Source organism: Eucyclogobius newberryi, unplaced genomic scaffold, assembly GCF_026437365.1.
Source record: "Eucyclogobius newberryi isolate DKJ021-1_F unplaced genomic scaffold, fEucNew1.0.hap1 SCAF_10, whole genome shotgun sequence".
Taxonomy (NCBI): domain Eukaryota; kingdom Metazoa; phylum Chordata; class Actinopteri; order Gobiiformes; family Gobiidae; genus Eucyclogobius; species Eucyclogobius newberryi.
In genome coordinates this window covers 20,791,515-20,803,638 of record NW_027315724.1, presented here as the reverse complement: position 1 = coordinate 20,803,638, position 12,124 = coordinate 20,791,515, and the positions used below count along the sequence as shown (strand labels likewise).

At 41.5% G+C, this 12,124-nt stretch overlaps 1 protein-coding gene across 2 annotated transcripts in view; it reads left to right on the top strand.

Moving 5' to 3' along the window:
* LOC140377149 (leucine-rich repeat and fibronectin type III domain-containing protein 1-like protein) overlaps positions 1 to 11,662 on the top strand; it is a 124,578-nt gene extending 112,916 nt beyond the window's left edge. The window contains exons 8-9 of one of the 2 annotated variants that reach the window (XM_072462467.1): positions 699 to 1,339; positions 11,581 to 11,662. In XM_072462467.1, the coding sequence (XP_072318568.1) occupies positions 699 to 1,339; positions 11,581 to 11,588 (649 nt within the window). In that variant the 3' untranslated portion in view covers positions 11,589 to 11,662. Of the gene's footprint in view, positions 1 to 698; positions 1,340 to 8,291; positions 8,375 to 11,580 lie in introns of those variants that run through there. The other variant, XM_072462475.1, reaches the window with a different exon arrangement.
* The last annotated feature ends 462 nt before the right edge of the window (positions 11,663 to 12,124 follow it).

Below are 12,124 nucleotides of genomic sequence, written 5' to 3'. Positions count from 1 at the left end.
ATTATTATTATTCATGTGATTGTACATTCAGACGCAGTTGAGGATGAAAAGTGAATGTAAAAAGTGTTCATAAAATGTCGCCAGGAATGCAAATAGTCACACAATTTGAGTAACACAGCAGTAGTGATGAATAAAAATGATAATAATAATGAATAATAGCCTCGTTCTATAATGTTCCATGTGTATAATGTGTGATGTCTGTTCGACGGCTTCATGTTGTGTGCGTTGGAACGGTTTGGTGACTACAACAAGACTAACCTTCATATTGCTTAGTTTTGTTCCCGCTTTGTGTGATTTATTCATTTTACGCGCATCAGTAAATACAAAAAAGTACATGTCACAAAATGTACCACAAACATTTTAGAATTGGTTTCTTATTCAAGGTTGAAAAGGAGTGGGAATAAGAACACTTTTTATTTCTTGCTAATGGTAGAGGCATAACGGTGTCCATTGTCCAAGCAAAAACATCGGTGCAAGATTGTAGTCGGTGTGGTCAGCGTCACTCACCAATGTCCAAGGAAGGAACAATGGAGATTCAGAAATAAAGGGTGTATAGTTTGAGGAATGTCTTCAATCTGCCGCTCAAAATATGGAAAGAGAAAACACGGACTCATTCCAATGTGAACGATTTTGCTCCATTTATAATTTGTGCAATCCGGCAAAACTCACCAAATGTTCTTCTTCTCTTCTCTTGGCAGGATGATTCCTTCCACGACCAACGACTTCCTGGTCCGTGATCTGGCGCCGGCGCGGAGCTACGACCTGTGCGTCCTGGCCGTGTTCGACGACGTGGTCACCTCGCTCACTGCCACTCGCCCTTTGGGGTGTCTCTCCTTCAACACCGACACCGAGTTCAGCCAGTGCCAGGCCATCCACAGCCACTTCCTAGGAGGAACTATGATCATTATCATCGGCGGAATCATCGTGGCCTCTGTTCTGGTTTTTATCATCATCTTAATGATACGGTACAAAGTGTACAGTCAGCACGGGACAGGCCACGGTAAAGCGGCCCTTTCGGCGGCCGCACCGAGAACGCAGAGCAACGGGCAAGGACAGTTACAGGTCCTCTCCCAATCTGCGTCCAAAGTGACTGAGGGTCAGGAGGACCAGGGGCTCGGGCCGTCCCGAGCCGTGTCGCCTAGCAGCACCCTCAGAGACACTGTTGCCCTGGTGGAGGAGGAGAGCACAAGCCAGAACATTAAGTCTAGGACTGACTCTTTGGCCAATGAGGAAGTGCTCTCGCCCACCAAGGCCCGCTTCTCCTCCCGAGTGGCCATCGAGATGAAAAGCAGACCGCCATCTGTCGCCAAAGAAGCAACCTCCGCCAAGGAACTGGCAGGTAGTAGAGACAGGCTGCAGGGCGGGGGAAAGATATTAGGGCAGCAGCTGAGAGGGGGGGACATGGGTAAATGAAAGAGATGCAAGAGACACGGGTAGAGCGAGCAGACAGGGGCACGTGGGAGCAAAAAACACAATCAGAGATGAAAGAGGGTGTTAGATAATGTGTCTATGAAATGGAGGGAGAAAATAATGCGCTGCGTGCTTGAGAGTGTGAGCGACTGAACTGAATGACATCCTTGAGGACCTTTGCCAGCTCTGAGCTTTAATAAAAAGTTTTAATTAAACTTTGATCGATGAAAAATCAGGTGTTAACGGCCAAAGAGCAAATCTTATTGGAGAAATTAGAATATAATGGAGTCTTCATCCATCATCAGAAAGTGAAAGTTGTGGCTTGTCACAGTTTCATACTTTGTAGACTTTGCGTGCCCCACAGAGTCACAACTGTCTGTCCTTGCTACACGATATATTATCCTGCATTAAACCAGCTGGAAACAGTCAGACTTGAGGCAGTTTGTTTGCCACGTAGAATGGCACGCGCTGAATCTCAAGTGTAAAACAGGTAAAACAAAGCTCTACAAAACAAAAGAAATGTTCAAAACCTTCCACCTTTCACATTAACAAGAAAAGTTTCTGTTTTTGTTGAACTTACTTCGGCTTTTTTGAACTGCAATGCCTTGTGACCATTTTATTTCTGATCTGCTGGATGTTCTATCCAGCAGATATATGTTATATTTGGTAGATTTGCGCTTACATCAGTATCGGAATCAGAAAAGGGCTTTTTGCCATTGTCAGTGAACAAAAACTTACTTAGTTGATAAGGTGCTATTTAATGATCTAAATTATAGACCTTAATGAAAACACAACATTAAACCCATAGGAACTTCTATACATGGCCCCATATTGCTGCATTATGGCCTTATTTTATTTAAACTATTCACTCCATGTAAATTGTGCCCCTTGAGTCGTTGCTATGCCACTCAAAGCAGTGACCTCTGCATTCAGATGGATTATAATTAAACCCAAAGGGTACAAAAACAAATTCCAATATTCTAATGTGGAAAAAGCCCTGTAGTACATCTGGAGCGTTGCCTTTTGCCGTTGGGCACGAGCGAAAGCCTATGAAACCCAGTATGCCCAGTTCAAATGAATCTTTAACTTCCTTCAAGCAGCTAGTTCCACAAATACGTTAATATGGAAGCCTTTTCATTCATTCCAGCATATCTTTAACGACAAACTATGGAACTTTTCTGGGCCAAAGATGTCACGGCTTTTTCTGGAATCTTCTACAGGGATTAAACTTACATTTATTTAATTACAGGAGTTTTTGCTGCGCAAAAATACCCTGAAAACATATATATTCTCACTGAGAGCAGGGTCACCTCTCCACAGATCTTAACTGTAACTTGACCTGGTGGCGTCTCCATCAAGGAAGCCAGATGTGAGCTAAAGTAATAACATAACAACATCAGAAAAGGTACAAAGTGCATCTTCAAATTGATAGATATAGACTTAGAGATTGTAGATGTTCTCTTCTGATCCCTTTTCCATTTGAAACAGCAATTACCGTATTTTCTGGACTATAGGTCGCACCGGAGTATAAGTCCCCAAATAAATGCATAATAGAGAAGAAAAAAAACATATTTGAGTTGCACTAGAGGTTTTTTTTGGACCAAGAACAGACATTTCATCTTGAAATGCAGTTTAAAATAATAACAGATTAAAGAATATGGTGAATAGGTGTACGTATGCTAACGCTAACACCTTCAGCTACATGACGCACAGACAGAACTGTGGTAAGTGTCTGGTATGTTAACGTAACATATTCACAGTTATTCAGATAACTATAGCATAAAGAACATGCTAACAAGTTTACCAAAGCATCAGTTTTACCCCAAATCACTAAATCCACTGAATTCTTCTTCCTCTGTGTCACTTCTAAACAACTCCACAAACTCCAGAGGTAGAGGAAGTGCAGATTCTTCTTCTGTGTCGCTTAGAGCCTAGAGCGCCCTCTTGTGGTTGTCAGTGTGAAAATAACAAATAATATCACACATAAATCGCTCTGGAGTATAAGTCGCATGGGCAAAACTATGAAAAAAGCGACTTATAGTCCAGAAGATACGGTAGGTGTTTCTGATCTTGTAATGGAGGTGGTTTTCATAGTAAACCATTGACTCATAAAGCATACAAATATTCCCACCTTTTTTGCCTTGTACCTTATCTATATTTTATTAACTCAACTCATGTCCAAACCACACAAATCCCATGGACACGAGCAGTTTCAGGTCAGATTTTCTTTAATAAACCGCACTTCCCCTTTAACATGAATCCACTTGGCAAACTGGGTTTTCATTAGAACGTTAACAAAAAAAAAACAGACACTATTTCACAGGAGCGACTTAAATAGCTGAGTCGCAATGCTTTATCAGCGCCCGTTATGTCGTTCAATTGGCCTCTATGAATGGTTCGAAACGAGGAGTCATTGAGCCAGGCGCCGGTGGCAGAAAGAGGAAGGGCAGATCTGCGGAGAGGCTCACGGAGCAGGTTCAGCCAGAGTTCCACCTCCGCGCAGTCGGGACACGACGACAGGAATTACATCTATTACAGAATTAACTGCCGGCTGTGATGTTGTTCCAAAGACGGCTAAGATGTTTTTTATTGGATCAAATTAAACAGCAGGGGCAGTTAATTGGCTCGAAGTGATGTATTCTGGATTTGTAGGTCATGTTCTTTGTTGCTAAAAGTGTTGCTGGTGAAAGATGGCTCCTACTGCAGCTGCTCAAACTGGAATCTCATTTTAGTATTTCTGAACGCCATCGAAGCGCTTAACTGCAAATGCTTATGGTGAATTGCATCAGCCCGGGCCGGACACGAACCCCTTCAGCCGACCATGTGAGCTCTCATTTGTCCAAGAGCGGTCCAGGGAAAAAAGGACTTAACTTTCCGTACGTTTCAAACTTTTCTGCCATAATACGGTCAGACGAATTAAAGGTAAGGCGCCCGACTCTCTTTTTGTCAATGCGTACGTTTAGTCTTTCCCCCTCATGAATTCTTTGTGACTAAATCAGACTCTTGCACCCCGTCTGCACCGACTTTTAAAGCATTTTATCAATCGCAAACCTGTAGCCGTGACTGAGAGCCAGTTGTCCTCGCTGGCTTCACTTTTAAGCACCCAAGAATTCATCAATGTGAATTCTCGTGACATTTCGAAGGGTTTGTAAGAGCTAAGAACTCGTCAGATGGATTTAAACGCCTTCTTCCTCTTCCGCTGGTTGGAAAATTGGGAGATTCCGCTAAGTACGTCCAGTTACCACAACCTCTACCGTTACTATAACTATCTTTACTACTATCCTTACCATCACCAACTCTACCACTCCCCATCCGGCTAATTTGGAGCTGCAGAACTGATAGCAGTGTCCATTCTGTCAAATTAGGCCTCTGTAGAACAATGAAGGCGCGTGCTCATTAGCAGTGTGAAAAGTTAGAATTCGGTGGACGTATAAATCTCGCTTGAAACATGTTTTCACTTTCCAACGCTGTATTATATCGCGCGAACTCTCGCTCCGTTTCCCCCGTAGGCCCAGTTAACTGCCGTAACCTCGCACAACCCTGACCCAAAGTTTATCTGACGCATCCAAAAGAACAGCAGTAGCAATTTTATTTAGGCTTTCCGCTTTGCCAGAAACAAGACGTTGCACGCTATTGTTTTGTTGTCGCGCTTTGATTTCCAGGAGCGACGGCGCTTTGAGGGCAAGCCACAAAGTACAACAGCGTGCGCGTCTTGTTTGGGGGTTACGCGCCGTTGTAGTTGTGGCGTGTGATGTGTTTTACTGGTTGGTGCATTGCAGAGAAAGGCAACATTGATCTGATCAGAGAGAGGCAAGACGCCGCAGACGAAACGCCCCGCTGAACAAGAGACGACTGACAGAAAGACAGGAACACAAAGCTCCATTAAAGATGAGAGAACTCCTCCGACCGCGACCTCACCTGTAACAACTTATTCCCACACACTGTTAAGAGTGGTAAATGTGGATGTTTGAGAAGGAAAAACAGACTCAAATGTAACGTTTCTGGTTGTTTCTGGTCTTATTTATTTGTGTGTTTGATCCACATTGTGGTTTTAAACATATCTATATTACTTTTATTAAATTACAGACATTTTTTTTATTGATGTCTCCATGGAGATACCGTATTTTCCGGAGTATAAGTTGTACCAGCCAAAAAATGCATAAAAGAGAAGAAAACAACATATATAAGTTGCACTGGAGTATAAGTTGTATTTTTTGGGGAAATGTATTTGATCAAATCCAAGACTAAGAACAAACATTTAATCTTGAAATGCAATTTAAAATAATAACAGATGAGAGAACATGGTGAATAGGTGTACGTATGCTAACGCTAACACCTTCAGCTACATGAGGCACAGACAGAACTGTGGTAAGTGTCTGGTATGTTAACGTAACATATTAACAGTTATTCAGATAACTATAGCATAAAGAACATGCTAACAAGTTTACCAAAGCATCAGTTTTACCCCAAATCACTAAATCCAATGAATTCTTCTTCCTCTGTGTCACTTCTAAACAACTCCACAAACTCCAGAGGTAGAGGAAGTGCAGATTCTTCTTCTGCGTCGCCTAGAGCCTAGAACGCCCTCTTGTGGTTGCCAGTGTGAAAATAACGAATAATATCACATAATCACATATAAGTTGCTCCGGAGTATATGTCACACCCCGGCCAAAATTATGAAAAAAGGTGCAAATACGGTAGTTACATTTTATGACATTCTGTGAAATATTCTGGACCCTCCCCCAGAACACATTGTGCACCTTTAAATTAGGTTTACATACGGACATAATGAAAAACTAGGTCTAAACATTGATGTTGCCAGAAATGTCCTGAAGCAGAAATTAAAAAAGGACAACAAAAAACTCTCTACCAAAATAAAATAAAAACTAGTCGTGGTGATAGTGTCACATTTGAGCTAGATTGGCTCAAACTGAAGATAAAAAACACCAAAGCCCGTTGATTTTATGTTGAGTACCATCCAAATATAATGCCAATGCAGCGTGTCAACTGTGCTTCATGAATTTAAAAATGTTATCTCTATTTAGACTTTCTCCTCAATGTGGCAGAAATGGTTCTATTCACTGAGAACGTTATAATATATAATCAAACATCTCTTGCGTGTGACATGAAAATGAAAGAAATGTCTATGGTTTCCCTTTCATTTCAGTAATATGTCACAATATGAGAACCAAAAGAAATGCTCACTCTACTCTACAGACAGATGTGGGAAATATTTAACTGAGAATGCAGGAAAATCTAATATAGCTCAGGGCTGTTTACATTCTAGCTCCTCAATACCTTCAGATTGAAAATGACTTCCGGATGGCAGGTGAAACATCTCAATTTACCCATTTTTTCTACCATAGATACAAAAACATATCAGAAATAATCAACTTGGACATGCACTGTGTAACTTTTCTGGGGGAAGGTCCGCCCCCCTGCTCGTTTCCATGGAGATGTTATTCGTCTGCCTGGGATGTTTCACAGTATGACATTTCATCCATAATTTGTATTGCTAAAATAGATATTGCTGAGATACATATGCGTCTATGGAGAACACAATGCTTACAGGAAACCGACACAAGGCGCATACGTATATTCCGGACTATAAGTTGCACCTTTTTTCATAGTTTTGGCCGGGATGCGACTTATACTTATATTTATACTTATATATGTACACTCCGGAGTGACTTATATGTGATATTATCTGTTATTTTCACACTTGCAACCACATTTCATACTCCAGTGCGACTTATATATGTTTTTTTCTTCTCTATTATGCTTTTTTTGCCTTTTTGGCTTATAGTTGGGAAAATACGGTAACATCCAGTCTATGTGTGGCGATGCCGAGTTGCCGAGTCACGGTGGCATGAGCGCCTGTCGCCGCCGGCCGCTCGTGCCCCTGTAAGTCCTGAACAAACACTGGCACGTCAAGCAAAGCCGTGCCCAGAGCTGGATTCACGCGTCAGATCAGGACTCCGCCCTCGCAAGGACATGTCTGGTGCGCAGCTGTGTGGCCGCGACGTGACCCCCGGAGCCCGTCCGTCCTCCGCGGCTCTTCATCCATCACGCCTTGTTCCGGTGTCATCCAACATGGCCGCCCCTATTCTTCACCGCCGTCCGCCTCTCACAAGTCCTCACCATCAGCCCTTTTTCTTTTTTTTACAATTTTCCGTACACCGTTCTGGCACTTTCGTTTGCACGATACGAGGCGATGAATGTGATAAATATAACTTCTTGTTGCATTTAAGTGCATTGCTGTGACCGCAGTGGGCAACGTTGATTGTCTATATACACAATATGGATACAAAAAAATTTACCAGCAACCCTCTGGTCAAAGGGTAACACTATTGAACCCATCAATACAGTATCAAAATTCTGTATTTATGTATTTACAGTATTAAAAAAAAAAAAAAGTCACTACCGTATTATATTATATTATTACCGGAATAAAAGTCGCACCAGCCAGAAAATGCATAATAGAGAAGAAAAAACATATATAAGTTGCACTGGAGTATGAAATGCGGTTGCAAGTGTGAAAATATAAGTATAAGTCGCACCTTTTTTCATAGTTTTGGCCGGGGTGCGACTTATACTTATATTTATTTTTATATACTTATACTCTGGAGCGACTTTTTAGTCCGGAAAACAGTGACTATGTTAAAGGTGCTCAGAATATACAAGTCACTTTCAAGAACAGTGCATCTAAAAGTAAACAGAAAAAGAAGAAAAAGACCAGCTTAAAAACAAGAAATGTAACTTTTTTTCATACATTGTGCAGTCCTTTGTGCGCTTCATGTTGCTTCTTGTCATGTCTCCACTCTCACCACTTGTTTCTGGTTTTGCTTTCTCTCTCTCTCACCTCCCTGTCTCTCCAGCAGCAGACAACAGACGTCCTCGTAGTGTGGAGTGGAGGGCCTATAAGATCTGAAGCTCACTAGACCACAAATCTTCACTCTCAAAAGTAATGACTGGCACTTAAAAAACTTTAGCCTTCCTTCCCGAGACGCTCGCCTCTTCCCCTGCCGTCCAGTTTGTTGTTCCTCCCCATCCTTGACTCCTCCAAAGTATATACTGCATCAAAGCACTATATTCTCACCCAAATTAAATAAAAGCATACCGTATTTTCCGGAGTATAAGTCGCACCAGCCAAAAAATGCATAATAGAGAAGAAAAAAACATATATAAGTCGCACTGGAGTATGAAATGCGGTTGCAAATGTGAAAATAACAAAAAATGTCACATATAAGTTGTTTCGGAGTATAAGTACATAAGTATAGATATAAGTATAAGTCGCACCTTTTTCATAGTTTTGGCCGGGGTGCGACTTATACTTATATTTATATTACTACATATACTATAGTCCGGAAAATACGGTACATTCTAACTGGATGGTTTGTCATCTTCATGTTGTAGCAGTAAAAGTATTGCATAAAATTAACATTATCCATCAAAATACTGCAGAGTCATTATTTAAGTTATCTGATATGTTTGTGTTTTAGTATCATGTGGAAAATTTAAAATGTCTAAAAAGTCAATTCAAAGTATTCAAAAATGTTAATATAATAAAACATTTCGTCTCTTAGTTTTTTGGTTTTGTTTGTGTAATTTGTTTTCTATCCCGTTGTTATAGAGATTTAAAATTGATTGAACCATTTGAAACTAAATATTATACCATCTGAATGGGAAAAGTCAGCCGGCCGCAGTGTCGCGAGTTCGATTCCCGACTCCGACAATTTGCTGCATGTCCTCCCGACTCTCTCATCCCCATTTCACGCCGTCTTCCCTGTCAATAAAGCCTACAGGCCACAAAATGTAATACAAAACCAACAACAAAAAGAAAGAACGGAAAGAATCAAAAGGTGAAATCCTTCATTTCTGTTCATTCTAATATGTCACCATTCCTTTATGTGACCAGCTTTATGAAATCAAACCTAAAGTAAATTTATTTTCATATATTTGCCTGACATGACATTTCGGTTGACTTTTTTGTATCGATTTATGATTACCGTATTTTCCATACTATAAGTTGCACCTGAGTATAAGTCGCAACGGCCAAAAAAGGCATAATAGAGAAGGGAAAAAAAAACATATATAAGTCACACCGGAGTATGAAATGCAGTTGCAAGTGTGAAAATAACAAATAATATCACATATAAGTCAAATATAAGTATAAATATAAGTATAGGTTGCACCCCGGCCAAAACTGTGAAAAATATAGTCCGGGAAATACGCTATATTGTGACCTGAATCATCACGATTATGGATTAAAACCAAATAATACTGACATCCCTCGTCCGCTCACAATCTCAACCAGACTCAAATAGACAATGTAACTTATTCTGTTATTCAATTTGGGTGAACAAATCCTTTAATAATCTCAAACTCCTCCGTCTATTTGCCCAGCCTTTAGTGCACTACTCCTCCCTCCTTTTATTGTATGTTCCTCCTGCTTGTTTTTATGCCCACATAGTTTGCTTGCTGAGCCCCACCCCTCCTCTCCACTCCTCCCTCGCTGTATTCCCCCTTTTACCTCTTTGTCTGGGCCATCTCCGGCTCCTTTCTTCCCCCCCGTCCTCCGTCCATCTCGCCCGCTCCCTCAGACATATCTTATCGCTTGTGGTTTACTGCTTCCTCAGCTGTATCTCGCCCATCTCCTCCCATCCCTCAGCGCTCCTGCTCTGGATTGATGGTGAGGGAGGGGAAACGGGCGGTGGGGTGGATGGGTGGAGTTGTAGAAGGCCGATATGTGATGGATGCAAGCATTACCGAGCGATCGCCTCATTCTTAACGCGACGCCGTAAACGCTGGCGCTACATAAAGGCGGTCGAGGAAAATCCTGCTTGACAAATACACGGCAAAAACTGACAAGAAACATGAGTTGGAATGACTTTTGTTGTTGAAATGGGTTCCACGATGTTATTTTGTACAAGTTTTGAGTGTTGCAGACAAAAGTTAACCATTCAGAATTTATAAAAAGAAGTTAACAAACTGTATAATGAAAAACACTGAAGAGGACAAAAATGAATCGTTTAATATTTCGTTTTGTCTTGACTGAATAATGTAGAAAAACCTGTTTGTGCAATTAATTCAAATCGATTTTAGACAAATAGCTCCATAAATCATACTGTTGAAAAATCACACATTTCGCAACTCCATTTACCATCCAACAAAACCGTGTACTTGTTCTCAGTACATTCTGTATGGTTGCGGTCCTGTACATCCCTGACAAATGCCAGCCAATTTGCACAAGGTAAAAGTTGGAAATATCGCTTTAATGGGGGCTTTAAACACCATCGCAAAGAAGCAATAATTGCAGCAATTAAGGGAACCTGGGTACAGCGTCATGCTTTGCGAGGCAGCAGGATGCCGGGGGAAGTTGCACTGTAGTTGGCATTTAATGACTAGAAGGCTACGGTCTAAATGGTGGGATCCAATTGCACAGCTGTCAAGGCAAGCTGACATTTCAAGCCTCCAGAGTTCCATATTGTTGCATCGTGTTTGTTTGCTCTCCCACTGGATGTGGTATATATTAAGAACACGGCGTTGCTCCTTTTAAAAAGACACGCAACGATACAAGGAGAACAGCATCGTGGGAAGCTTCTGTTGTGCACCTTTCAAGCCCGTTTCACCTCTTAGTAATAGGTTAGCGTAAATAAACAGTTTCATTAAGATCACTGTTTGAACATCTCTGAAACACAAAAGGTAATACTCTCGTTTCAGTGACGGAATGTGCTGGGCTTCGTTGTATCTGTGACTGAATTTGACAGAAAAATAACAATTGGTTCTCAGAATTCTACAGTAAAAATTGGATCTATAACGAAACACTATGAAATGTTGATGAGAAAAACAAGATGCGATTTTGAAAAGTGCAGATTTCCTTTGTTTTCCTAATCGCCAGGTTTGTCTAGCTTCTCTTAATAATAATGGCTTTCATAATCTCACAAATATAATATCACACCTGGCAGTAGTACAACAAAGACGTCTGCGGCACCAGCCAGTTTACAGGAAATCTCCAAAAACCAAACCCTGTACATCACTTTCGACCTCCGGATGCCGACAGCGTGTTGTCCAAAATACTTTGTGTACGACAGCAAACAATGTTGTCCTTTATTGTCTTCCCAGCACCTCGTGACCTTTCACTTATTGCTGTTTGTTTTCTCTTGGCAGAACCCTGACGTTGTTGATCAAAACGGTGGACTCGGAGTGGAGCACACACTGCACCACCCGGGACAGCCTGATGAAAAAGCCACAAGAAAAGAATAAAAAAAACAAACCCCTCGGACGACCCACTCCTACGCTCCTTCTGTCCACCCCATTCACCGCCCTTCTTTTCTTTGTTTCTCTATAGCGCAGGCTCATAGACACAGACCTGACTCCTTTGGACTATCTCCACCCGGTTCTCTTGTCTCAAAAAATAAAAGGATTTAAAAGCAACGTCATTAGTGGATTTCGGCGATTTCCTCACTCTGTTTAGGTGGACCGAGTTCTTTGCAAAGCAGTGGCTCTTAACGCTGTGCATCCAAATATATGAAAACTTTCTTGGAGAGATATCAAAAAAATGCATGGAAAAGTTAATATAACGCATACATTTGCACCGGCTCAACATGGGAACGCTGCTCCTCGACGTCGGCCGATATACGGAACGAACCGGCGGACATAACTGGAATCTAGAGCGCGCGCGGATCAAAAGCGATGGAGCAGAACTCGTTTG